Source organism: Trachypithecus francoisi, unplaced genomic scaffold, assembly GCF_009764315.1.
Source record: "Trachypithecus francoisi isolate TF-2019V2 unplaced genomic scaffold, Tfra_2.0 Lachesis_group11, whole genome shotgun sequence".
Taxonomy (NCBI): domain Eukaryota; kingdom Metazoa; phylum Chordata; class Mammalia; order Primates; family Cercopithecidae; genus Trachypithecus; species Trachypithecus francoisi.
This window is the reverse complement of record NW_022681456.1, coordinates 78,351,360-78,379,075: the sequence shown is the minus strand read 5'-3', so window position 1 is coordinate 78,379,075 and position 27,716 is coordinate 78,351,360. Positions and strand designations below refer to the sequence as shown.

The window sequence follows — 27,716 nt, the reverse complement described above, 5'->3', positions numbered from 1 at the left end:
ACTTGAATCTTTCGGCGCTCGGCTACTCTCCCCTAGCTCCTCTCCCTTTTTCCCCCAGCAGTCTCCCGGGCTTGGGGACGCTCGGTGTTCGGCCACGCCGCCTGTCGCCTGGTAGTGGGACCGGAAGTTGTTAGGGGGAGGGGGACGGCTGTGATGGGGGGGGATATATGGGGGGGCAGGTCCCTTCTCAGGTGAAGCTGCTGATGGAGATGGAGCCGCCGCCGCCGCCGCCTCTAAGCGCCCGGGTCCTGGCTCCGGCCCGGCGACTGCCGCCGCCTCAGTGACCCCACTCCCCCCGCACTGGGCCGCCCGGGCCAGAGTGGGGGACCCCCCGCCCCCCCGCCTCCCTTTTCCCCAACACCGTCCCCTCTCCCCCACCCCTCACAGCCTGTGCGCGCGCGCGGAGACTCCTCAGGTGAGTGAGGGGCGGGGCTTGGGGGGGGAGTAAAGCGAGGGCGGGGCCTCGGTGGCCGGGGGCGGGGCCTGAGGGGCTCGGGCGTGAAGGAGCGGGGAGACGTGGGCGGGGGAAGGGGCCAGGCTGAGAGAGGGGCGCGGGTTGGGCTGGGGCCCGAGGGGTGGAAGATGGCCGGGGGAGTTTGGCCCGAGGCCCCAGTATTAAGAGGGAGGTAGCAGGGACTTGGGGGTCCTAAAAAGGCGGGAGACAGATCACCGCAGGGGTCTGAGGACAGGCTGGAGCTGGCAATCGCGGGGCTCCTCCGTGGGGATGTGGTTTGGGTATACAGCAGAAGGACAGAGAGGAGAAAGGAGCAGCAGAGAGGGTATCTGAACAAAACAAGAGAGGGACCCGGGTGTTGGGTCGAGGAATGCTGAAGACAGGAGTCTGGGGATAAAGACGTAGGCCTAGGTGAGAAGATCTGGGAGGCAATGAGCATATTGGGGAAACATGTAGAGAAGAAACTTAGGATGGAGTGAGAAGTGCACAGTGTAGGGTGAGAGGTGTAGGGAACTTGGGAAGCAAGGCTGGGAAGGAAGAGATTCACTGCCTAAGAGCCCTAAGAAAGAAATGCAACGGAGGAAACCCCAGGGCAGACATCCAGATGGGAGCTGCAAACTTGGGAAGCAGGCTGCCTACTTCCTGTATACCAAAACAGCCTTCCCTGTACCTGCTCACACAAATCCCATTTTCTTACCCCTTGGCTGCTAGAGTTGTAGGTTCTCGCTTTTTAAATTTTCTATATTATTTTTGTGCCTTTAAAAAAATTATGATTAGTCCTGTCTGGGAGCAGTAGAATGTTTAACGGAACGTGGACCTTTAGATATGTTCATGAAATATTGTACCCCAATCCCCCTCCAAGGTCAAGAACCTATGAACTCTGCTTCCAGAATTTTTTTTTTTTTTTTGAGACGGAGTGTCGCTCTTGTTGCCCAGGCTTGAGTGCAATAGCATGATCTTGGCTCACTGCAACCTCCATCTCCCGGGTTCAAGCGATTCTCCTGCCTCAGCCTCCCAACTAACTGGGATTACAGGCGCCCGCCACCACCCCTGGCTAATTTTTTGTATTTTTAGTAGAGATGGGGTTTCACCATGTTGGCCAGGCTGGTCTCGAACTTCTGACCTCAGGTGATCCACCTGTCTTGGCCTCCCAAAGTGCTAGGATTACAGGCATGAGTCACCATGCCTGGCCAGAAAATTTTTTGCATACCTTATTTCGCCCCATTTCCTTCTCTCATGAACAAAACTGTCTCATGTTGTGACTCTTATCAACCCTCGCTTATATGTCTAGTAGTTCCTACTGTGCCTGTCTCCCCGGCCTGTGCCCTCAAAGCATCAATGTTGGGCATGGTATGTTCCTGACATGCTCACATGTCAGCTTTAGGTGTTCCAACATCATGGTCAACCAGATGACCATTGAAGCCTGTCTCCCCTTACTGATACTTGCTCACTTTGCCTGGGTGAACAATATCCTTGCCTGAGTGTGGACAATATCCTTAAGGAAGCATGAAAATGTTATCGGACTACCTAGAATATTTCCACTTAAGATAACTCAGATTCTGAGGATAAAGCCAGATAAAAGGCCAAATCAGACAATCTTTGAAAGCATAGTGTTTCGTTTGGTTGGGGCACCAGCTGGTAATCCCTCACCTCCTCATGGACCTGCCAGTAGATCCGTGAATCTTGCTCCATCATTTGCAGGAGGACTTCAGCTTTCCCTACTAACAGCCTAAAGCCAGAGAATCGAGACAGCCCCTTGGATCATGAGAAGTCAGATGAGTAGCTCCTGAGATAAAAATAAAATCTTAAAAGAAGAAAATAGCTTTACCATTGGGAAGCAAGAGAAGTTTCACTGGAGCTTCTGGGGTGGGCTTCAGGATGGTGAGAGCTGCCCTCATTTTGGCAGCTTCAGAATTATACCTTGCCCTAGTCAATAGAAGTTGATGTCTCAAACACAAAATATAATGTCTTTGTTGCCCACTGAGTGCAGTTAGTTGAATTGTAGCTTTTGGGCAATCCCCTTCCTCTGAGTAGGTGAAGGGTAAGGCATATTTCAGGACTTGGCTCAGAAATAAGTCCTGACTTTTTTCCAGTGAAAATGCAACTGAAAGTCTCTTTATATCCTCTTAGTTTGAAATCTGCAGCTTGAACTTCCCAGCATGGGAGAAACTTATCCCACCTTTCACCCTACCCCCCCCCACACAGCAGTATCCACAAAGGAATTCTTTTTTTCGCCAACTGGCCACCTCTCTCTGTCTCTACACACACACACACACACACACACACGCCAAAGAAAAAGAACGATAGGTATTTCTAGCCTCATTTTACTCTGTAGGAACAAATATGAGTGTGGGACCCTGTGAGTGCAGACAATACCACAGGCAGAGGGACTCCCTTTCTTTATTGGGCTGTTGACTCTGCTGAAGAAAGCTTTAAATTCCAGGCTTTGATTTGCTTCCTCTTCTTAAAAGAGATATGAACTCTGTTCTGGAAACAGAGAGATAGGTTCAAAGTTTATCAGACAAAAGCATCTAAGAAAGGGTAGTGCTGATATGAATGCTGATATGAATGACCTGGTCCAGCTGGGGGTAGGATCCACATTGTAGGCTCTGATGCAATACATATGCTGGGGTAGTCCTCGAGCTAAGAGGCCGTTTCTACTTTAAAGAGACTTAATGATCATCTAGTTTGGGGTTTTCCTCAGGTCCATTATCTCTGAAAAGAGACATAGGAGGAAGAGGATTATTTATCCTCCCATTCATAAGCCTGTGTTTCCTGTTCAAGTATTTAGGTCACCAAGACGCAGACCCAAAAACCATTCATTTAATAACCCAAGAAAGAAGGCAAGCAGGGTGGCCCAAATCTTCCAACTGGGGCAAGATTTAATAAAGTGTTCCAGTAGAAAGAACCCTCTAATGGTAACTTGGGCCCTACATGTCCTACTTCTGTTGTTAACCAGATGGGTGACTGGGCTTAGTTTCTTCTGTTAAAAACCAGGAAATTGTAGGTCATCTTTCAACTCCATTTCAGCTCCAGGATTCCTCAGGTCCTGGAGTACCCCTGCCCTAGACCCTCCACATGAAGAAGAGAGGCTTACCAAATTGGATTGTCAGAGCAAAACTATTAGCAGTGGAGCCTGAAAACATCTTTCTGGCCCAGACAACAGTGAGCTTTTTTGATCAGCATGCATTAGGGACTTTTGGCTACAATTGCAATCAAAGGCAATTGTTCCTGTCTCTTCTACATTTTTTTGCTACTGTACCCTAGTCAGAATAGTTCATTGAGACTTCCCTGTAATTTCAAACTTCACTTGAGAGCGCTAACCCTGTTTTGGGCATCTTTGGCTTTAAAACTGATTATTATAAAACTCAAATTGAATTTCCCTGCTCTACTTCCTCCACCCCTGCCCAAACATACCACTGAACAGCAGTGACTTTGTGAGGACTTTCTATCAACAGAGAGCTATACTTTGGGGTATACCCAAAAACCCCAAAAAGTATCATCTCCTGTGTATCATATCTAGTGATCTAACATGTTTAGTTTGGCCCTTGTCCTTAGTTCCTTATGTCCTGAAATGAGACATGGGAGGGATAGGATTGTTTCTTCTCCCACTCATAAACCTTAGCCTTCTCTCTCTTCTGCAGTCTACATGGGGAGGACAGAGAAGCGCAAAGAACAAGAGAAAAGATGCATCCATCTGAGATCTAAAAGGAGACAATGAGGTGATATTTTCCCCCTGCCCAGGTGTTATGTTTTCAGCTCTTACCCCTTTTTATTTTAGAGACTGGCCATTCCTAGGATGACCTGGGAATTCATCCCCTCTGCACTGCTCCCCAAGCACTTGGATAATGAAGCTGAGCTGTCTTCAACTGTATTATATGTAGACAGAAGGTCACCATCTACAGCCTGGTGAAAAATGAGTCAGATCTTTCCACTGTAAAGACAAACACATGAGCTGAGCTAAGGTTGGTGGGTTTCCTTCAGGGAGCACTAGGTTGACCCTAAAGATTATTTCAGAGCTGCAAATTGCTTGATGCCTACATCGTTTTCCTGGAAAGGGGCTTGCAGACAATGGCTAATTCCGTACCTTTCCCTGGCCCCTTTGCCTCTTCTTCCTCCTCAATTATACAAAGCTTTGATAGAGAGCAGAGCCAGCTATGTGATTCCAACATGTTTTTGCTCAGATTTCATTCAGTTCAGGAAGGCACAGATAGTAGAGGATGATGCTGTGGGTTTGCTCTACTTGTAGCACCAGAATGGCTCACACCCAAGGCACATGGGAAGTTCTGTCTTTTTAATAACCACTGGTCTCCACCTCAGAACCCAAGCCTAAGGGAAAGTGGAGAAAAATTTTCCACTTCTGCCTGTTACAGTTTGGGAATAATAACACAAACATGGTGTGGATCCTTGCCATTCTCTCTACCTTCACCCTCTTTCCCAACAATATTCTGCTTATCACCTTTTACCCCCTAGGCCACAATTAGCGTGTGTTAAATGACTTTTTTTGTTTTTTTTTGAGATGGAGTTTCGCTCTTGTTGCCCAGTCTGGAGTGCAATGGCCTGATCTCGGCTGGCTGCAACCTCCACCTCCCGGGTTCAAGCGATTCTCCTGCCTCAGCCTCCCAAGTAGCTGGGATTACAGGCATGCACCACCACCCCCAGCTAATTTTGTATTCTTAGTAGAGACGAGGTTTCTTCATGTTGGTCAGACTGGTCTCAAACTCCTGACCACAGGTAATCCGCCCGCCTTGGCCTCCCAAAGTGCTGGGATTACTGGCGTGAGCCACCACACCTGGCCTAAATGACTTTTTTTTTTTTTTTTTTTTGATGGCGTCTCACACTTTCACCTAGGCTAGAGTGCAGTGGCGCAATCTCCGCTCACTGCAAGCTCCGCCTCCCGGGTTCACGCCATTCTCCTGCCTCAGCCTCCCCAGTAGCTGGGATTACAGGCGCCCGCCACCACGCCCAGCTGATTTTTTTGTATGTTTAGTAGAGAAGGGGTTTCACTGTGTTAGCCAGGATGGTCTTCATCTCTTGACCTTGTGATCCGTCCACCTCGGCCTCCCAAAGTGCTAGGATTACAGGCGTGAGCCACCGCGCCCGGCCTAAATGACTTTTTTTTTAAGGTCTCACTATGTTGACCAGGCTGGCCTACAACTCCTAGACTCAAGCAGTCCTCTTGCCTTGGCCTCCCAAAGTGCTGGGATTACAGGTATGGACCACCATGCCCGGCCTAAATTCCAGTTTTGAAGTGTTACTGGATTAAACAGGATTCTTTAGAGTATTTGAAGAGTTTTAATCACTTGTGATGTCCATCTTATTTCAGGCTTTCAGAGCCACCACATAGAGAAAACCTGACTTTCTCACATTTTTATCACCAATACTTAGAGCCGTGAGAATGTTTCTGGGGAAAGGGGGGGTGGTAGCTGATACCTGATCTCCTCTTGGAAATCAGACTCTGGATTCGTCCTCACTGCTGCCTGTCAGGGAGCCTGGTGGGAAATCTTCTGTCTAGAAAGGATGCCCATTCCTGTTCAAATGTGTTATCATGTTGATGGGAGAAAGCTAGGGCCATGGAGGACTCTTGTTTTTGCCAAGTGGATTCAAACAAATGGGGAAGAGCTAGGCACAGTGGCACATGCACCTGTAGTCCCAACTACTCATGAGGCTGAGAGAGGATTGCTTGAGGCCAGGAGTTTGAGGCTGTAGTGTGCTGTGATTGTGCCCGTGAACAGCCACTGCGCTCCAGCCCAGACAACATAGTGAGATCCCATCTCTAGTAAATATAATAAATAAGAACAGGGAAGAAAATTTGTGTCTCCAGAGGTTACAATGACCAGCATTTCCTCCCTCCTCACAGAGATATTCCTTTTGAATTGGAACACTGATTGTTTCTAGTTGCTTTGTATTCAGCTCAGAGCTCAATTTACAGTACATATGTGTCTACCCCCCCATCACTGAGTGACAGTTATGTTGCTTTATTTATTTATTTTGTGACAGAGTCTCACTCTGTCACCCAGGCTGGAGTGCAATGGCGTGATCTCGGCTCACTCCAACCTCTGTTTCCAGGGTTTAAACAATTCTTATGCCTCAGCCTCCCAAGCAGCTGGGACTACAGGCGCGTACCACCAAGCCCAGCTAATTTTTGTATTTTTATTAAAGACAGGGTTTCACCGCGTTAGCCAGGCTGATCTTGAACTCCTGACCTCAAGTGATCCGCCTGCCTCAGCCTCCCAAAGTGCTGGGATTACAGGTGTGAGCCACCGCCCCCGGCCAACAGTTATGTTGCTTTAAAGCCAATCTCCTTCCAAGATCTTTGATCTAAAACTGTCTCATGTAACTAACTTCCCTCTCCTTATACCTCCTCCTCTTGCAATGTGTCTCCAATTGGCACTGCCTAATTTGACCCAGTTCCTCTAAGGAGACACTAAGATCTGCCTGGCTGATTAGGCAGGGGAGGAGGTGCTTTGAGGGGTAGAGAGTAGGAAGGCTGGGCGGGATGTGCTGCAGGGAGACTTGAGCAAAGAGTAAAGTACATCTACTGATTTGCTCCTGGTTTGCGCAGAAAACCAGGACTGAGAATAGCAAAGTTTCAATCCAATACCCTCTCACTTCCAGGGTTACCAACTTGGTATTAAAACCAGTGCGGTGGCTCACGCCTGTAATCCCAATGCTTTGGGAGGCTGAGGAGGGCAGATCACCTGAGGTCAGGGGTTCGAGACCAGCCTGGCCAAGCTGCCAAAACCCCTCTACTAAAAATACAAAAATTAGCTGGGCGTGTTGGCGCACACCTGTAATCCCAGCTACTCAGGAGGCTGAGGCAGGAGAATCACTTGAACCCGGGATGCAGAGGTTGCAGTGAGCCGAGATCATGTCACTGCACTCCAGCCTGAGTGACAGATCAAGACTCCGTCTCAAAAAGAAAAAAAAAGAAAAAAAGAAACAAACAAAAACCCAGCTGGAGGCAGCTAAGTACTGATTTTGCCCAAGATGTGTCACAGAGCACATGTTAAGAGCAATTAAGCAGGAAAACTCAGCTTACTGTTAGAAAGAAAGTCCAACTCAGAAAACAACTCCTTCAGACCCTTCTGGAAATTGTTTTGGGGCGATTTGGGCAGAAGTCCAAGAATGAGATACACTTCCTGAGCCAGTGCTAGCTGAATGCTATGCTTCACCTGTTCTGCCCACCTAGTGCTTGTCTAGCCCTTCATTCATAGAGGCATTAGGCATACTGTATGCACACACATACACACACAAAAAAGTAATACGAGCATATTTCTTCCTGTAGAGCCAGCTCGACTTGTTCTTCCTTTTAAAGTAACAGAGCCCACTCCCACAGGGATCACACCAAAGGAAAAGATGCCTTACCTGATGTTAGAACCAGGGAAAAGAATTAGCCGAGTGTGGTGGTCCATGCCAGTAGTCCCAACTACTCAGAAGGCTGAGGCAGGAGAATTGCTTGAACCTGAGAGCCAAACTCATGCCACTGCACTCCAGCCTGGGCAACACAGTGAGACTCCATCTCAAAAACAAAACAAAAACAGAGAAAAGCAAGAAAACCCATGAAAGCCTTGAGTAGCCTGGCTTTTGAAAGATTTAATAGGAGGAGGACACCTCAGAGAGGCAGGCAACTTGTGTTCTTGTTCTTGTCCTATTCTCACCATGAACCCTGGGACAAGTAACTTCACTGCTCTCAGCCTCAGTTTCTCTCAGTTTCTCTAAGCAGAAAACAGGAAAATCCTGCTCACTCTTGCCTCTCCTGCATGGGGAGGTGTGTGAGAGAAGTTTCAAGTGCCACTTTGGGGTTTTTTTGTTTTGTTTCGTTTTGTTTTGTTTGAGACAGTGTCTTGCTCTTGTCGCCCAGGCTGGAGTGCAATGGCACGATCTCAGCTCACTGTAACCCCCGTCTCCTGGGTTCAAGCAATTCTCCTGCCTCAGCCTCCCGAGTAGCTGGGATTACAGGCGCACCCCACCACACCGGGCTAATTTTTGTATTTTAGTAGAGACGGGGTTTTGCCATGTTGGCCAGGCTGGTCTCGAACTCTTGACCTCATGATCCGCCCACCTCAGCCTCCCAAAGTGCTAGAATTACAGGTGTGAGCCACCACGCCCGGCTTCAAGTGGCACTTTGAACTTTGCATTCTTTTTTTTTTTTGAGATGGAGTCTCCCTTTGTTGCCCAGGCTAGAGTGCAGTGGTGTGGTCTCTGCTCACTGCAACCTACACCTCCCTGGTTCAAGCAATTCTGCCTCAGCCTCCCGAGTAGCTGGGATTATAGGTGTGCACCAACATGCCCAGCTAATTTTTTTGTATTTTTAGTAGAGATGGGGTTTCACCATGATGGCCAGGCTGGTCTCAAACTCCTGACCTGAGGTGATCCACCCACCTTGCCCTCTCAAAGAGCTGGGATTACAGGCGTGGGTCTCCACGCCCAGCCCAAGCTTTCCATTCATTTTGAAAAGCCCCAAAGGGCAATTATGAATCTAATGATTTGGAAACGAAAGGAGCCCTCAATAACAGACTGCCCTCCTTTATCTTTTGATCTCTATCTCAAGTTGCTTGGCTAGTTCCAGAGAGTATGAGTTCTCTAACAACAGTGGACTTGGGCTCTTCTAATCATTGTTCCTAAGGGACTCTTCAAGGAACCACTTATTACTATGGCTTGTTCTAGTGGTCTGGTCCCAAAGTTCACTTCATCCCAGGAAGGATGTCAAGAAAAGAGGGTTAATAAACTTAGAGAATTTTTTTCTCTATGCCCTGGCTTCCTAGGGAAATAGGGTTGATACTAGCAATCTCTCTGAAAAAATTTAAGAGATAATTGCTTTGTGAAGTGAAGGTAAGCCCATGTTTCAGGTTTTCTCATGAGCCTTTAAAAGGAGTCTCTCAATTCCAGACAAGAACTGGGTGGGGGGCAGGAAAACAGATACTTTCCTCTGTGTGCCTTCCCGCACCGCCTCACCCCCACCCTCACCTCTCTCAATATACCATTGCAAGCAAACCAAATTTTTATCCATCTGTCTCAGTGAGATCCTTCAAAAAGACCAAGAATCCCCACAGCAACTCAGACTGTTCCCTTGCCCCATTCTTGCTTCTGCCTCTGCCTCAGGGCGTTTAGTTTTCATCAGATGAGTGGGGGTTGCAATTTTTATTTATTTAGTTTAGTTTAGTTTAGTTTAGTTTTTGTGACCAGGTCTCACTCTGTCACCCAGACTGGAGTACAGTGGCAGGATCTCGGTACACCACAACCTCCACCTCCTAGGCTCAAGTGATTCTCCTGCCTCAGCCTCCCAAGTACCTGGGATTACAGACTCACGTCACTCACTATCGCCTGGCTGATTTTGTTTTGATTTGTTTTTTTAAGAGACGGAGTTTCGCTCTTGTTGCCCAGGCTGGAGTGCAATGGTGTGATCTCGGGTCACTGCAACCTCCGCCTCCCGGGTTCAAGTGATTCTCCTGTCTCAGCCTCCCGAGTAGCTGGGATTACAGGCATGCGCCACCACACCTGGCTAATTTTTTTTGTATTTTTAGTGGAGATGGGATTTCTCCATGTTGGTCAGGCTGGTCTCAAACTCTTGACCTGAGGTGATCTGCCCGCCTTGGCCTCCCAAAGTGCTGGGATTACAGGTGTGGGCCAGTGTGCCTGGCCTTAATTTTGTATTTTTAGTGGAGACGGGGTTTCACCATGTTGGCCAAGCTGGTCTTGAATTCCTGATTTTGAATGATCCACCCGCCTCAGCCTCCCTAAGTGCTGGGATTACAGGTGTGAGCCACCAGGCCGGCCGCAATTTTGGATGTATGTAAATTTCCACCAGATAGATTTATTTTCTCTCCTCCTACAGGCTCCTAAAGAGATAATTCATTGCAACAAATGATCACTTTTAAGTGTTCTCAGTTCCTGATTGTTTAATACTCTACTGCCAATTACTGCTTGCTTTCCCTCAAATAGACTTTAACCTTCATTTTAAATTCAGACTCCCCCCCTCCTTTTTAAAAATAAGCATAGCAGAGTAATTGATGAGAGGGTGGGGATAACCATTTACAGGTTTAATTTGTTTATCACACCTTCAGTAGAGGACTTATCACTGAACCCTGAGTGGGCTGCTGTCCTCCATCTTCTACTTTTCCTGTCACCATCCCTCACACAACATACTCCCAGACAGAATCCCTTGAATGACTGAACCCAGCTTCTTATTACTACCCCATATTTAACTGAGGTATAGAGCCTCTAAGGGGCTGTTTCTTTGCCTCCTCAGGGCTGAGGTGTAACCTCCACCTACATACACCTACGTACACAGTCTAATCTCAAAATCAAGGACCACTCTGGATTAAGATAATGTCTCCACCTCAGAGGCTGGGGAGGCCTGCAGAAGTTGTAAATTGGAGGAAATAGTGAAGTTTGTAAATCAGGGTACATTGTCTTTCATCAGGACAAAGTGTAAGGTTTTTCTTGGAGACAGGGTCTCACTTGGTTACCCAGGCTGGAGTGCAGTGGTAAGATCACAGCTCACTGCAGCCTCGACCTCCAGGCTCAAGTGATCCTCCCACCTCAGCCTCCTGAATATCTGGGACTACAGGCACATGCCACAATGCGTAATTTATTTTTATATTTTGTAGAGATGAGATCTCCCTATATTGCCCAGGCTGGTCTCAAACTACTGGGCTCAAGCGATCCTCCCACCTTCTTCCCAAAGCACTAGGATTACAGGCATTGAGCCACCATGCCTGGCTAAGGTTTTTCTTCTTTAGGATAGTATCAGACCATGCTTAAGTGCTCCTTTAGGTTTCTTGCTAACTCAAGAATGTTAAAGAAAAGCCTCCTCCCTTCCCAGAGCTATCTTCTAATAGCAGCTATTTTCTCTTTCAACAGAATCTCTTTAAAATGGACATAGAAGACTGCAATGGCCGCTCCTATATGTCTGGTATGCCTTCTGTGTGTTCTGTTTGTTAGGGGCTGGAAGCAGACCCTCTCCTGTAGAGCAGAGCACAGAGCCTTCAGCCTAGGCACATAGCCTCTAAATGTCCCAGTCACATAGCTAACTCTCCTGCTTGGTGGCCCTTGGTAGTGTGCAATTATTTTGGTGATCTTATATGCCCTAAATAGTAATTCTCTTTTCCAGACTTCTTGGGGGATGGAGGAAGGGAATAGGAGGGGAATATGAGCGGACATCATTAGAAGAATAATTTGAAGCAAATAGATGGAAAGAAGACGTGGTTCCTTCTCCTTTGCTCTGAAGTCACCAGCCAAACATGAAATCCTGTTCTATCCAGATAGAGTGGCACAAGATTTCAAACCTCAAAGGCCTGCAAGGGCCAGGTGGTCATGTGAATGAGTGAAGTAAGGTTAGGATAATAAGCAGAAAAGAATGGTGGGGGCTGTCATGAAGTGGGGAACGTATGTCCCACTTAAAGGGACAGCAGCTTTCAGTGTCCACTAGAACTTATCATGCAGGAATGTGTATCTAGTGTGGCCAAAACTTCTAAATGTTTAAGAGAAATCAGAAATCCAAATTTTTATATGAAATGTCTCCATTTTAAAATAATGACTCAAGGCTGGGCACCGTGGCTCACGCCTGTAATCCCAGCACTTTGGGAGACAGGCAGATCACGTGAGGTCAGGAGTTCAAGACCAGCCCAGGCAACATGGTGAAACCCCTTCTCTACTAAAAATACAAAAATTAGGCCAGGCACAGTGGCTCACGCCTGTAATCCCAGCACTTTGGGAAGCCGAGGTGGGCAGATCACAAGGTCAAGAGATCGGGACCATCCTGGCCAACATGGTGAAACCCTCTCTCTACTAAAAATACAAAAATTGGCTGGGCGCGGTGGCTCAAGCCTGTAATCCTAGCACTTTGGGAGGCCGAGACGGGCGGATCGCGAGGTCAGGAGATCGAGACCATCCTGGCTAACACGGTGAAACCCCGTCTCTACTAAAAACTACAAAAAACTAGCCAGGCGAGGTGGCGGCGCCTGTAGTCCCAGCTACCTGGGAGGCTGAGGCAGGAGAATGGCGTGAACCCGGGAGGCGGAGCTTGCAGTGAGCTGAGATCCGGCCACTGCACTCCAGCCTGGGTGACAGAGCGAGACTCCGTCTCAAAAAAAAAAAATACAAAAATTAGCTGGGCGTGGTGGCGCATGCCTGTAGTCCCAGCTACTCAGGAGGCTGAGGCAGGAGAACCTGGGAGGCGGAGGTTGCAGTGAGCCAAGATCATGCCACTGCACTCCAGCCTGGCGACAGAGTGAGACTCTGTCTCAAAAAAAAAAAAAGAAATAATAGAAACTTGGCCAGGCGCGGTGGCTCAAGCCTGTAATCCCAGCACTTTGGGAGGCCGAGACGGGCGGATCACGAGGTCAGGAGATCCAGACCGTCCTGGCTAACACGGTGAAACCCCGTCTCTACTAAAAAATACAAAAAACTAGCCAGGCGAGGTGGCGGGCGCCTGTAGTCACAGCTACTCGGGAGGCTGAGGCAGGAGAATGGTGTAAACCCGGGAGGCAGAGCTTGCAGTGAGCTGAGATCCGGCCACTGCACTCCAGCCTGGGTGACAGAGCGAGACTCCGTCTCAAAAAAAAAAGAAATAATAGAAACCAAAACTCGGTTTTGATGTGATGAGTATCCCTATCAGAAACCCAAGCATCATTGTGGAAATGACCTATAGCTTATTTTTTACTCTAAAGTAGGACCAATGAAGGAATTATTGGCATGCACTAAAGGATGGGTCAGACAAGATGGGTCAGACACACATATGAGAGTCATTGGCAACATCCGGGTAATGTAAGGTAAGATGTTGACTCTGGCCCCTTTCTTGTTTAAGGAGGGAAGGAGTTGGAATGGGTAAAGGCATTCAATACCTGCCACATGCTCGACAGAATGACAGGGATCAGGCAGACTCATTTAATTGGAAGAGACTTTATTAGAACAAAAGTCATGGCGCTTGTGAGGAGCGAGCCAGTCCTCCTACCTCCTGCTCAGTTAAGCCTATTCAGAAAACCACTACTGAGCAACAAGTACACTCGGGACCCTGCTTTAGTGCTGGGGAACACTCAGATGGATAAAATCCAGTCCCTGCCATAAAGCAGGCAAATGAGAAACTACAAATCCCATGGAGCTGTTTTCAAACCTGTTTATGGAGAATACTGGATACTCGTGGAAAACTGAGGTCATTTGCTTCACTGTGCTATGAAGCCAAGTTTTCCCTGCTTTCAGCAGATTGGCATTTCCTAGATAAGAAGTGGCCTCTGCACAGGATGGTTTTTGAATGGAAGTGGAGGCCAGGAACTCCTCCTCTGTACTTTGAGAATTCTAGATGTCAGCAGCTACCTTAGAAAGGGAAAGGGGAAAGTCAAAGTAGGGCTACCATTAGCTCTGAAAAGTACCCCTCTTAGGACTGGGCAAAGCTGTGCTCATCACTGACCCATCTCTCCTGGAAGAGTCATATGGAAGCAGAGGGAAAGGCCGCAGCACGCAGCCCTCCTGAAGCACACTGCGAAACTCCACAGGCCCCCACAGTTCTTCTGTTCCACACCAGGTGACCTTCCCTCATCAGGCCACTTGATGAAAAGGGTATCTCTCCTTTTCTTCCAAGAGATTTGAATTCCTCACAGAACGTGATTTAGAAAATCCATCTTTTCTCCCCTTTTCTCTTTTTAAAGCTACAGATCATTCCTTTCTGGGGCAGGGAAAAGGGGGAGATAAGCAAGAGTCTATTAATTTACGGCACAGATAACCACCCCCTCCATTTTCCTATCTTTCAAGGGAAACAGAGTTGCTCAAACCCAGCTCATGCCATTAATTGACTGAGCAGTGCTTGCCCCGTTTTCTGAGACTTAAATGTTTAAGAGAACTTTGGTAGAAAGGGATTCAGGGGTAGGCAACCCAAAGTTTCACAGCCCCTCCCACCCCCAAATTCTTGGAATCAGAAAATGTAGTCTTCCAAAGTAGGTCAGTTTGTCAGTGAGCAGCTCCTCTGAAAGGGAAGGGAGCAGAGGCCTTGTCCTGATAGAGGGCGGATTCATCCAGGGCTTTCGGCTGCTGGGGCCCCAGGGGCACAGGAGGGAGGGGAAGTGGGGAGACCGTACCAGCCTTTTTGCCTGGGATCTGAAAGGTCTCAGGGCCATGGAGCAACACTAGCCTGACACCAGACTGCTGGGCCCTCTCTGCGCTGGAAAGGAGGAGGCTGTCAGTCCCCAGATCTAGAGAGCAACCTTCCTCCTGGAGGAGGAGGGAAAGAGTTTGGTGGGGGAGGGGCTTTCTGCCGATCTGAGAGCCTTGAAGCTGTCCGTGTCCTGGGCCCCATGACCTCTGGGGCCTTGGCTTCCCCAGCTGGCAGAGGATTGGGCCTTCCCTGGGGCCCCCCCTTTCTCCCTCCCACCCGCAGGCCCATCCATCTCTCTCTCTCTCTCTCTCTCTCTCTCTCTCTCTCTCTCTCTCTCTCTCTCTCTCTCTCTCTTTCTCGCACACACTCTTGCCTCTCTCAGGCATTTGTTGTGCAGTTCCTCTTTGTCTGCTGGGCACGAGGGGCAACGGCATCTGCCTTTCCCTCCCTGTGCACACACCCACCACCCACCCCCTGCACTGTCTTGGAAAAGGGATGCTGTAGCCTAGCATCTCCCCCACCATATACACATATACATTCTCTCCAGCCCCCTCCTCAAGCACATCCAAGCGTGCTCTCCCCTCTCCCTCTCTCCCTGTCTCTCTCTCCCTCTCTCCCTCTCTCTCTCTCTCTCACACACACACACACACACACACACACACACTCAACACACATACACCCTGGGCTGAGCTGCTCTTGCTGGCTACAGCCGTGGGCCTCTGCTCACCGTGCCGCTGCTGCTGCCTGCGAAATGACGGCGGTTCCCCTCACTTCCAGGAATCCACGCTTCCTGGAAGGTGAGTGGCTGGGCTCACCCCTGCCTGCCACTGAGACGCAGACATGCATACACCACCCGCACTCCCTCGCCGTTTCCAAGGCGGCGGCCGCGTTCGCACCCCAGGGTCTCACCGGCAAGGGAAGGATAATGTAAGTTCAGGCAGAAGGCGGCTAGTGGAGGGAGGAAAGGGGGTGCTGGGGCTAGGGAGCCAATTCAGTAACTACTCCCAAGCCTGAGGAGATGGAGAGGATGGGGGCTGTGTGTGTGTATGTGTGTGTGTGTGCGCGCGCGTGTGTATGTGTGTAGCGGGGGAGGGGGCGTTCCTCCTTATACTTGCGGAGGATGGGAAAGGGTGTTTGGTGTTGCTAAGCAAAGACGGCGACTTGGACAGTGGGAGCCTGTGGTGACATCTTGATTAGGCCTTGGGGATAGAGGTAGAGCTGTCTGGGGTGAAATACCGAGACAGGCCTGGGTGGGAAGGGGTAGTGGAGAAAATCAAGGTAAGGAAGAGGAGCCTTGGCAAGCAGATGCCTCAGCCTGGAACAGAGATCTGAGGGGCCTCAGCCTCCTCCCCACAAAAGAGCTGAGGATGGGCGTCTTTCTTTGCTCTTCTACCCACTATTCCCTCTTAGCAGGCTAGGATCCTGCCACCCTGGAGCCCATGGTCAAGAAAGGGAAAGCAGTTATGATGAGGTCCCTTGCAGAGAAGCGTGGAGGTTCTCCAAGCTCATGGCTATTCCCTAGATGTAGCCACTATGTAAAGGTCTCAAGGAAAGGCAACAGGAGTGGAGGGCTGACCTCCTTTAACATGTGAAACGCCTTTAGCTTGTGGCCTGTTTCCCAGTTCCTTTCTCTCCCTCCTACTTTTCAGCCTTTACCTACCTCCCAGTTCCTCTGATGTGAACCTCATCAGAGGGCTTTGCCCTCTGGGGGTTCAGCCAATCTATGATGCCTTTGAGCAAGAACATTTCTCAGAGACCTAAGAGCAGCCTTAATTCTTGGCTTTGACAGTCTGGGATTTCCTGGGAGTCCCAGACTTTTGAAATTCCCTTACTGGGGTTTCTGGGGCTGAGAGAGGAACTGCTAAACTTCCTAAATCTTACTGTAGTCCCCTTCACCCGAGCTAGAATTCAAAATCCTTGGTGCCCACGAAAGCCTTTCTGACTCCTGAAACAGATTCATTATACATATATATTAGCCCCATAAAAGTAGACTTGAGCCTGATTTCCCCCTTACCTTAATCTTAGGAAGGGCAATAGCATCAAAGAGCCTCTTGAATTACTGGTATGACTCCTGCTCCTCTTCCTGCTTCTGGGCCTTAATTGGGAAAGCCACAGAGGATACTTTCCCCTCAGTGTTTCTAAGTGTACCTTTAAATATATTTTCCTCCATATAGCAAGTCCCTGGCCTCAAGAGGCAGCCTCAGCCGAATAAGCTGGGACCAGCGATGGATTTCCAACAAGTTCACTCATCCTTTTAGGGTCAAGGCCTCAAAACCAAGTGCCCTATTCTTCCCTGATTAGTAACATCAAGTGATTTAGGGCGAGTGAGCACTAATAAAGGGAATAAGAGGATACCCTTTTCAGCCCTTCTAACCCTAGTAAACCCTACACTTAGTTGAAAGGACATATTTAAAACTGGCTCTGAGTCTACAAATCTCAACCCACAATCCTGAGATGCTCACTTCATGATATGTGTGTGGTTCCAATTTTGGGCAACATTTTCAGGTAACCATGGCTCACCTAAAGAGTCCCAGCTGGGAAAACTCCACTTTAAGCCATAAGGCTTTTTCTATAGATAGTGAACAAATTTCCTCAGGCTTTGACGGGATAGAATGGGGAAAATGGGACTTTAGGAGAGGATATGAATGAGAAATGGTCCCAAAGTCCTGAGTGGTTGTTTTCTTCCCACTGACCAAAGCTGGAGAGGGATCCCTCAGGAGGGTGTGTTCCGGATTTCTTGCCTCAGGCCCAAGACTCCAACCATTTTATAATGGAATCTTTATTTTGTGAAAGTAAGTATGTACATAGCTGGGCAATTGGGTAAAGTACTAATAGGTGGACGTCAGGGATGAATTTTAGGCTTCCTCTCTCCCTCTTGCACTCTCTCTTGCTCTTTCTCTCTCTCTCTCTCTCTTCCATATTTAGGCCTGTGTGCACACATCCATGCATGTTCATGTTAGCAGATAATGTAGAAGGCTACCAGTATGTTTATCCCAATAGGTATGTTCTCTTTATATGTATCTACATATGTGCTGTGTCTCTGTGTGTGTTTATCTACATGTATTTTTATTTCACCTATGTATTTGTGCAGAAGATTGCGGGGAGGAGGGATTTTTTTTTAGAAAGACATTCGTATCTTTCTTTAGGTATGTTATCTGATTTCAAAAAACATTATGAAAGCCTCAAAAAGCATTTTTACAAAGCAATTTATCAAAAAATTAAAACAAATATACTGAGAATAAATTGATCACTTAACAGTCAATGGACATCAAATAGTAAACATGTGATTGGAATCAGATCAATAGGAGACTTTCTGGAGTAATCAAATTTTTGCTGAATTTAGAAAGTCTAAGGGGCCCAATTCTTCCCTACTAAGACAGTGACCCCCAATTGGCTGGGTAGGTGGTGGTGAAGGACATGGACACTTATTGTCTATGATCCCAGTTCCACACTAGCAGCTATGTAACCTTAGACAAGTAACATAACCTCTTTTGTACCTCAGTTGCCTCATCTGAAAAAATCATGATATTAGCACCTACTTCATATAGTTGTTGTGAAGATTAAATGAAATTATTCATTTCAAGTGCATAGAATAAAGCCTGGCACATAGCAAGTATTCAATTAATATCATTAGCTGCTATGATGATTACTAATATTATCATTAGATTCAGGGACAATTCCAGTTGCCTTTCCTGCAGATCCTGAACCGGGCCGGGGGCTCCGGAGAGGACCAGTAGGGAAGAATGTCTGTCCTGAACATCTGTCCCTTCTGCAGCCCCCATTTTTCTCTCCGCCCTGGCACGCCCAGCCCCAGCCCGGCTTCCTGTGGACGTCAGGCAGTGATGCTCTTCCCCTCAGGCCTAGATAAAGGTAGGGTAGGCAAGGCCCAGCCACTGAGCTCACGGAAGGCAGCACCAAGCATCCAGACTGGTGGGGGCGCAAGGTATGGTGCCCAGCATACAATACTGCCTTGTACATGGCTATGAAGGAAATATTTGTCAAATTTAACTGAATTTTTTTAAAAGATTAGGCAATGGACAGTAGATAACTCCAGCTCCAGCTTTACCTGCCCTCTTGTTCTCTCCTCCAAGGTAGCGGGGACTCATCTCTGGAGAAGGAGTTCCTCGGGGCCCCAGTGGGGCCCTCGGTGAGCACCCCCAACAGCCAGCACTCTTCTCCCAGCCGCTCACTCAGCGGTAAGTGTAACCTCCTACCACCTCCTGGCAGTAGGCACACCCTTTTGCGTTTGGCCTTCAGTTCACCTACTGGCAACCATTTCCCCATCGTCACCTCCTACTGGTCTCCTGCTTAGTCTCTTAAGAGCAATAAGGAGACCAGTGTCTATGGTTTTTCTGGCTTCTGAAAGGACAGTGAATAGTCACTGGCAGACTAGGGTGGAATTAAAAGAGGTATAGGTGGGATTAAGGTAAAGGTTTCAAAGAGAAATTATGGAATTAGAGAAGCAGGTAGATAGAAATGGTCATCAGGTGGAGTTAGATAGGAAATAGAGAGTAGAAGGACCTCCCCATCTCCCCACAGCCCGTTCTCCTACCCAGACAGGGTCCCCATGACTGCTCCTCCCCAGCTGGCCCTAGATCTATGACATTCTCTAAATGGTTGGAATAGCCAGGAATGTAGGTCGGAGCTAGAGCCAAAGCCTTCTCTTCAATGGTTCCTCCTTCCTTTATCCCTCCTGCCCTGCCTCAGAGTTTTATGGAGGTGGAGAGGGTAGAGGGGTTCAGCCTAATGGGGTGGGAGGGAACTGTAAGCATGTCTGTCTTCCAGTTTTGCTCTTTGGCCTGTTGTCCCCCTTCAGTCTTCCTAGGTCTGTTTTCCCGCCACTCTTAACTTGCTGGCTTCCTGCCCGGGGCCAAGCCAGACATCTTTCTTAATGACAAGAGAGTAGAGAAAAAAGCTCCCCTTAGTCACCTTTTCTCCTCAGTGACAGAAGACATCCTATGTACCCCCAACTTTTTACTTTTTGAGACGGATTCTTGCTCTGTTGCCCAGGCTGGAGTGCAGTGGTGCGATCTCGGCTCACTGCAACCTCTGCCTCCCGAGTTCAAGCGATTCTCCTGCCTCAGCCTCCAAAGTAGCTGGGATTACAGGCATACACAACCATGCCTGGCTAATTTTTGTATTTTTAGTAAAGACAGTGTTTCACCATGTTGGCCAGGCTGCTCTCAAACTCCTGACCTCAAAAGAATCCACCGCCTCCGCCTCCCAAAGTGCTGGGATTACAGGCGTGAGCCACCGCACCTGGCCCAACTTTTTTCTCTTGAAGCCTATTTGCCTGGTGGGTGGGAGAAAAGGTTGTCTCAGGTTCCAGCAGGATTCTGATATCAGCCGCAGGGATACTAGGGTGTTAGTTCCATTTAAGGCTTGAATGTCTCAGGGCCTAAAGACACCCTCTTAAACTTTAAGAGTGCCATTCTGGGCCGGGCGCGGTGGCTCAAGCCTGTAATCCCAGCACTTTGGGAGGCCGAGACGGGCGGATCACGAGGTCAGGAGATCGAGACCATCCTGGCTAACATGGTGAAACCCCGTCTCTACTAAAAATACAAAAAACTAGCCGGGCGAGGTGGCGGGCGCCTGTAGTCCCAGCTGCTTGGGAGGCTGAGGCAGGAGAATGGCGTAAACCCAGGAGGCGGAGCTTGCAGTGAGCTGAGACCCGGCCACTGCACTCCAGCCTGGTCGGCAGAGCGAGACTCCGTCTCAAAAAAAAAAAAAAAGAAAGAAAGAAAGAGTGCCATTCTGGGCCGGGCGCAGTGGCTCACACCTGTAATCTCAGCACTTGGGAGGCCAAGGTGGGCGGATCACCTGAGGTCAGGAGTTTGAGACCATCCTGACCAACACAGAGAAACCCCATCTCTACTAAAAATACAAAATTAGCTGGGTGTGGTGGCGCGTGCCTGTAATCCCAGCTACTCGGGAGGCTGAGGCAGGAGAATCACTTGAATCCGGGAGGCGGAGGTTGCAGTGAGCCGAGATTGCGCCATTGCACTCCAGCCTGGACAACAAGAGTGAAACTCCATCTCAAAAAAAAAAAAAAAGTGCCATTCTGGCCTGGGAGCAGCTCCCCCCTTTGCCTCTCTCTATTCTAAACACCATCCCACCCCTCAGCCAACTCCATCAAGGTGGAGATGTACAGCGATGAGGAGTCGAGCAGACTGCTGGGGCCAGATGAGCGGCTCCTGGAAAAGGACGACAGTGTGATTGTGGAAGATTCATTGTCTGAGCCCTTGGGCTACTGTGATGGGAGTGGGCCAGAGCCTCACTCCCCTGGGGGCATCCGGCTGCCTAATGGCAAGCTCAAGTGTGACGTTTGCGGCATGGTCTGTATTGGACCCAACGTGCTCATGGTGCACAAGCGCAGCCACACTGGTAAGTAAGCCAGAGGGTCTCTGGGAGGAGCTCCCAGGGTGGGGTTGAGAGGCAGGGGCAGTGCTGGGACAGCAGCAGGGATGGGGCTGGAGGAGGGCATGCAGGGAGTGGGTAGCCTCAGAAAGGGAAGGGTCTCACCCAGCACATTTTCTAGCTGACAAAATGAGGCGGGGTGGGGGTGGGTGCAGAATTTAATTCCCCTCAATACCTGTAGTTTCCTGGCACTTTCCTCAACTGCTGTTACAAAGAAAAGCTGATATTTTTCTCAGTATATGAGGGAGGGGAAAGTGTAGACTCAAGAATGAGCCAGTGGTCCAATGGGGTAAGACTCCTGGGTATTCTTTGGGCCCTCCCATCTAATAAAAAAAAAAAAAAAAAAAAAACCGGAAAACAAAAGCCTTCTCTTCTCAGCTTTCTCAGGCCTTGGGGTCCTAGGGCAGAGTGGGCCCTGTGGGGCTCAGTTTTTGGTAACAGTCTTTTGGCCTCGTGTTCCAGGCCCCTCTCCCTGCCACACACTTCTAATCCACACCTTCCCCAGGGTAAGACCCAAGGGATCCCCCAAGGGATCTTGATAAAGCAGGGTTTGTGTGCATTGCACTTCTGCCAGTCAGCAATGTGTTCAGAGCACCTTCCCTTGGGCAAGGTAGGACAGAGGGTGGGGCAACAGGTTCAGCCTTCAAAGTTCCTCACATGCAGTCCTCTGGGATTTGTTCTTTCACTTGCAGGTGAAAGGCCCTTCCATTGCAACCAGTGTGGTGCCTCCTTCACCCAGAAGGGGAACCTGCTGCGCCACATCAAGCTGCACTCCGGGGAGAAGCCCTTTAAATGTCCCTTCTGCAACTATGCCTGCCGCCGGCGTGATGCACTCACTGGTCACCTCCGCACACACTCAGGTCAGTGACTGTCCAGTGGGATGAGGGAATGAGGCTCCAACACACCCAGTATGTAGAGCTCAGTGACTTCTCTTATATTTGGGGAGTTACAGTGTCTGTCATTGAGGGGGTGAGAGTATTTACAGAGCAGATAGGGCCCCCTGCCTCTCTCACCCATCCTCTGGGCAGCAAGGCCCCATGAGAAATTTGGGAGACACCTTGATGGGGTATTTTACATCCACCATATTCTGTGACTTGCAGCAAAAGGAATAGGGGCAATGTTAACAGTCACCCTTCCCTGACTTTTGTTTGTTTCTTGTTTTTTCAAGACGGGGTCTCACGCTGTTGCCCAGGCTGGAGTGTAGTGGCGCAATTTTGGCTCACTGCAGACTTGATCTCCTGAGCTCAAGCCATCCTCCCACCTCAGCTTCCTGAGTAGGTGGGACCACACATGCCACCACACCCAGCTAATTTTTGCATTTTTTCATAAAGACAGGATCTCCCTATGCTGCCCAGGCTTGTCTTGAACTCTTGATCTCAAGCAAACAGCCTGTCTCAGCCTCCCAAAGTACTGGGATTACAGGCGTGGCGTAAGCCACTGTGCCTGGCCTTCCCTGACTTTTGTATTTTAGATTGTTGATGCCACAATCCATGCCCTATTACCCCCAACATCTAAGCCCCTGGGAGATCCCTCCTCTCACTCCCATCTGCCCCAGGCCCCACACCTGTCATCATCTTCACCCTCCTTCCTCCCACCACCAGAGGTCTTGGGCAACCAGTCTATCCTCTCCTTTACTCCCTGCTGGCTCCTGGAAATATCCGTGGGCCTCTCAAATTGCAAAAAAGGGAGCCTAGGACTTCCAAATAGGAAAAGAGTATCCTATTTCTGTTCCCTATCCCAAGAGGTTGTCACCTTCCCAGAGGCAAGAGAAAGTCCAGAGGGCGCCTAGAGATCAATGTTTGGAACAGTGCTGGGAAACTGGATTAACAAGGTTTTCTAGCCCAGTCAAGACTGTTTGAATCAATATCTGTCTGAATCAGCTGGACAGATAGCACTTTTTAGGTATTTTACTAAGCTTTCGGCTTTTGGCTTGAACTTGGGAAGAGGCCAGGAGCTGAGCTGGCAAGAAGGAGGGAGCTCAAGATTGGGAAAAGGCAGGAAGAAAGGAAGGGGGAAAGAATTAGTAGGGTCTGTCCTTGGAAACTTGCCTGGCTATTTTTCTCTTTTCTTCAACTCTCCTGAGCCAGGATTTAAAGGGACAGAGCAATCATTTCACCACCTTCTACTTTCTCCATCCACTTACCTTGTTTCAGGTTCTTCCACCTTGTAATTGGGACCTCTTTATCTCTATGTATGTGGAGAAACAGGGAGAAAGATCATCGTTGATTCATGCTTTATATCTACAGAGCATTTCACTTATGTTTCTTCATGTGACCCTCATAACAATTCCAAGGTAGATGTGATTATCCCCATTTTGTTGACAAGGGGAATGAAGCTGTTGGGGGGAAAATGAGTTGCGGGTCACATAGCTATTCTGCAGCCTAGCTGGAACCCCATCAAGCTCCAGTGCCAGAAATACGTACTTCTTTTCCTCAGAAAAGGGGCTGCTCCTCCTGCTGGTTTGGAAAAAGGATTGCTTGGCCCCTAGAATTCTTACCAACTATGCTGTGAGGTCAACTGGGTAGATTTTGGATTTTGATCTGTAGATTATTAACAACAGAAGCAGACACAGATATACTGTCAGGTCCCATCTCTGTGAAGTGCTTTCTGTTGCAACCCCTATTATAAGAAAAAAGAGACTGAATGCATGTTCTCACTCATGTGGGAGCTTAAAATGTCGATCCCATAGAAGTATGCAGTAGGCTGGGCGCAGTGGCTCATGTCTATAATCCCAGCACTCGGGGAAGCCAAGGCGGGTGGATCGCTTGAGCCCAGGAGTTTGAGACCAGCCAGGGCAATGTAGTAAGACTCTGTCTCTATTACAAACAAAAAGTTAGCCAGGTGTGGTGGCACACACCTGTAGTCCCAGCTACTCAGGACGCTGAGACAGGGAGGATCACTTGAACCTGGGAGGTCAAGACTACAGTGACCTGTGATCATGTCATTGTACTCCAGCCTGGGTGACAGAGTGAGACCCCGTCTTGGGGGAAAAAAAAAAGGCCAGGCACGGTGGCTCATGCCTGTAATCCCAGCACTTTGGGAGGCTGAGGCGGGTGGATCACCTGAGGTCAGGAGTTCGAGACCAGCCTGACCAACATGGAGAAACCCCGTTTCTACTAAAAATACAAAATTAGCCAGGCGTGGTGGTGCATGCCTATAATCATCGCTACTTGGGAGGCTGAGACAGGAAAATCACTTCAGCCCGGGAAGCAGAGATTGTAGTGAGCCAAGATTGTGCCATTGCACTCCAGCCTGGGCAACAAGGGCAAAACTCCATCTCAAAAAAAAACAAAAAAGGCCGGGCACGGTGGCTCAAGCCTGTAATCCCAGCACTTTGGGAGGCCAAGATGGGCGGATCACGAGGTCAGGAGATCAAGACCATCCTGGCTAACATGGTGAAACCCCGTCTCTACTAAAAAAATACAAAAAAACTAACCGGGCAAGGTGGCGGGCGCCTGTAGTCCCAGCTACTTGGGAGGCTGAGGCAGGAGAATGGCGTGAACCCGGGAGGCGGAGCTTGCAGTGAGCTGAGATCCGGCCACTGCACTCCAGCCTGGGTGACAGAGTGAGACTCCGTCTCAAAAAAAAAAAAAAAAAGGTAGAGAGTAGAACAGTGGTTACCAGAGGCTGACTGAGAAGGGTTGGGAGTGGGTGGACAGGAAGAGGCTGGTTAATGGGTAGAAGATTACAGTTAAATAGGAGGAATAAGTTGTAGTGTTCTACAGCATAGTAGAATGACTGTAGTTAACAATAATTTATTGTATATTTCAAAATAGCTAGAAGAGATGATTTTGAATGTTCCCAACACAAAGAAATGATAAATGTTTGCCGGGCACGGTGGCTCACACCTGTAATCCCAGCACTTTGGGAGGCCAAGGCAGATGGATCATGAGGTCAGGAGATCGAGACCATCCTGGCTAACATGGTGAAACCCCGTCTCTACTAAAAATGTAAAAAATTAGCTGGGCATGGTGTCAGGCGCCTGTAGTCCCAGCTACTCGGGAGGCTGAGGCAGGAGAATGGTGCGAACCCAGGAGGTGGAGGTTGCAGTGAACCGAGATTGTGCCACTGTACTCCAGCCTCGGCGACAGAGTGAGACTCTGTCTCCAAGAAAAAGAGGAAAAAAAGATAAATGTTTGAGGTGACAGATATGCCAGTTACCCCAATTTGATCATTACACATCGTGTACATGTATGAAAATATCATATGTATCTCATAAGCATGTATAATTATTATGTATCAATTATCAATTAAAATTTGAAAAAAAAGAAAGCAGTTGGAGGATCATTCCTCTCCCAGATGTTAAACCGTTTCCCCAAGGGTCTTTGGGTGGATAGGGACCATGGTGTTCATTTCTTTTTTTTTTTTTTTTTTTGAGACGGAGTCTCTATCTGTCGCCCAGGCTGGAGTGCAGTGGTGTGATCTCGACTCACTGCAACCTCCGCCTCCCGGGTTCACTCCATTCTCCTGCCGAGTAGCTGGGACTACAGGTGCCTGCCATAATGCCCGGCTTAATTTTCTGTGTTTTTGGTAGAGATAGGGTTTCACCATGTTAGCCAGGATGGTCTCAATCTCCTGACCTCGTGATCCGCCCGCCTTGGCCTCCCAAAGTGCTGGGATTCATGGTGTTCATTTCATCCCTAAAATACAAGGGTTTACAGAGCCTGAGTAAAATGAAGTAGGTTGATTTAGTCAAAGCCCAGTTTTGGCATGGCAGGGTTAGGGGTGAACAGTAATTACCAACTTCCTAGAGATACCTTCTCCTGTCTCCCTGCTCAATAGCAGCAAGATACATCAAATATACAATACAAGCCAGGTGCGGTGGCTCAAGCCTGTAATCCCAGCACTTTGGGAGGCCGAGACGGGCGGATCACGAGGTCAGGAGATCGAGACCATCCTGGCTAACCCGGTGAAACCCCGTCTCTACTAAAAAATACAAAAAAAAAAACTAGCCAGGCGAGGTGGCGGGCGCCTGTAGTCCCAGCTACTGGAGAGGCTGAGGCAGGAGAATGGCGTTAACCCGGGAGACGGAGCTTGCAGTGAGCCAAGATCCGGCCACTGCACTCCAGCCTGGGCGACAGAGTGAGACTCCGTCTCAAAAAAAAATATATATATATATATATACACAATACCTTGTTTCTCTCCTCTCACAAATATGTCTTAAGAGTTATCTTTAGGCCGGGCGCGGTGACTCAAGCCTGTAATCCCAGCACTTTGGGCGGCCGAGGCGGGCAGATCACGAGGTCAGGAGATCGAGACCATCCTGGCTAACATGGTGAAACCCCGTCTCTACTAAAAATACAAAAAAAAATTAGCCGGGCATGGTGGCGGGCGCCTGTAGTCCCAGCTACTCGGAGGCTGAGGCGGGAGAATGGCGTGAACCCGGGAGGCGGAGCTTGCAGTGAGCCGAGATGGCGCCACTGCCCTCCAGCCTGGGCGACACAGCGAGACTCCGTCTCAAAAAAAAAAACAAAAAAGAGTTATCTTTAAATAAAGTACCACTCTGTTTTCTAATTTTTTTTTCTTCAGTAGAAACAAGATCTTTATAACCTGTTCTTTTATTACAAGCACATAAACAAACCAACCCAAATTTGTTGTTCTCTTTTTTTTACTCTTGTTTATTTTATTCTCTGTTCTTTTATTCCTTTTCTCTTTTCAGAATTACTCCATCAGTGATGGGCTTTCTAGAGCTCTCTTGGTATCTCAGTGTAGAGAGACAGAAAGACAAAATAATCAGTAAACCAGGCTAGGGCTGGAGGTCAAAATACAAGTAAAGGTCAATGAAAACTGCCCCCTCCCCACATTGGCAGATCTAAGGACTCTCATTTCTGTCATGCCAGCCCACCAGTTTCCCCCAAACCAAAGCAGATAGTTCATAAAAAGCAAAAAATCCCCTTGTCTGGTAAACAGCACTTACATCCGCCTGCCAAATGGAAAGGTTAAACCACAGTCTGGGCCCCAGTCTCTGAGATCCTGCAGTGGGGCCTGCCTGCCTGCTAGGGATGATCCCCTACAAAGTCCCTGGGTCCTCACTTCTTTTGAGCAGCAATTTGACCATGTTGAACAAGCCCACCACCAGTCTGAAGCCACATGCCCTAGGATTCCCTTGCTCCCATAACTGCACATTATCCCTCATCATCAAATATGGTTCATCTGTCCATGGTTGCAGCTGAAGTTGGGGAATGAAAGACAAGCAGAAGAACTCAATTTAGCAACATCCTTTCCTCCCCATGCCAGTGTATACTTGCTCTTGGCTGAATCTGCAGAGCCAGGGCACAGCGAGAAGTAGCTCTGATGCCATCTTTCCGCTCTCCTCCAGTCTCTTCTCCCACAGTGGGTAAGCCCTACAAGTGTAACTACTGTGGCCGGAGCTACAAACAGCAGAGTACCCTGGAGGAGCACAAGGAGCGGTGCCATAACTACCTACAGAGTCTCAGCACTGAAGCCCAAGCTTTGGCTGGCCAACCAGGTAGGGCTGTTGATGTACTACTGGGGAGTTAAAAGGGGATGGTGAGAGGGAGTGCTGCACAAGGGTGACTCCAGTATCTCCCGCACTGAGGGATGAAGTCTGTGGGACAGGGGATGGTTATCCCAGTAAATCTGCCAAACACCCCATTCTAGGTACCCCAGTTGGTGCAGAGCCTTGTCTGTGGTGGGTGCTTTAGGGAGATCAAGAGGTAGGGGAAGTTTGGGTCTATATCCTTGGCCTAATGGCAGAGAGAGAACACAAGAAGTAACCAAGGGCCAGATATG

The 27,716-nt window shown here is 48.7% G+C and overlaps 1 protein-coding gene across 8 annotated transcripts in view; it reads left to right on the top strand.

Annotated features, from left to right (window-relative positions):
* Positions 1 to 75: 75 nt before the first annotated feature.
* The window catches only part of IKZF4 (IKAROS family zinc finger 4), a 33,030-nt gene continuing 5,389 nt past the window's right edge, over positions 76 to 27,716 (top strand). Inside the window, exons 1-10 of one of the 8 annotated variants that reach the window (XM_033221731.1) lie at positions 76 to 415; positions 4,236 to 4,419; positions 11,321 to 11,372; positions 13,132 to 13,230; positions 15,324 to 15,473; positions 17,245 to 17,338; positions 18,638 to 18,742; positions 20,670 to 20,930; positions 21,656 to 21,823; positions 27,283 to 27,432. In XM_033221731.1, the coding sequence (XP_033077622.1) occupies positions 15,387 to 15,473; positions 17,245 to 17,338; positions 18,638 to 18,742; positions 20,670 to 20,930; positions 21,656 to 21,823; positions 27,283 to 27,432 (865 nt within the window). In that variant the 5' untranslated portion in view covers positions 76 to 415; positions 4,236 to 4,419; positions 11,321 to 11,372; positions 13,132 to 13,230; positions 15,324 to 15,386. Of the gene's footprint in view, positions 416 to 4,098; positions 4,177 to 4,235; positions 4,420 to 11,320; positions 11,373 to 13,128; positions 13,231 to 14,826; positions 15,474 to 17,244; positions 18,417 to 18,637; positions 18,743 to 20,669; positions 20,931 to 21,655; positions 21,824 to 27,282; positions 27,433 to 27,716 lie in introns of those variants that run through there. The other 7 variants (XM_033221730.1, XM_033221729.1, XM_033221736.1 and 4 more) reach the window with 7 other exon arrangements.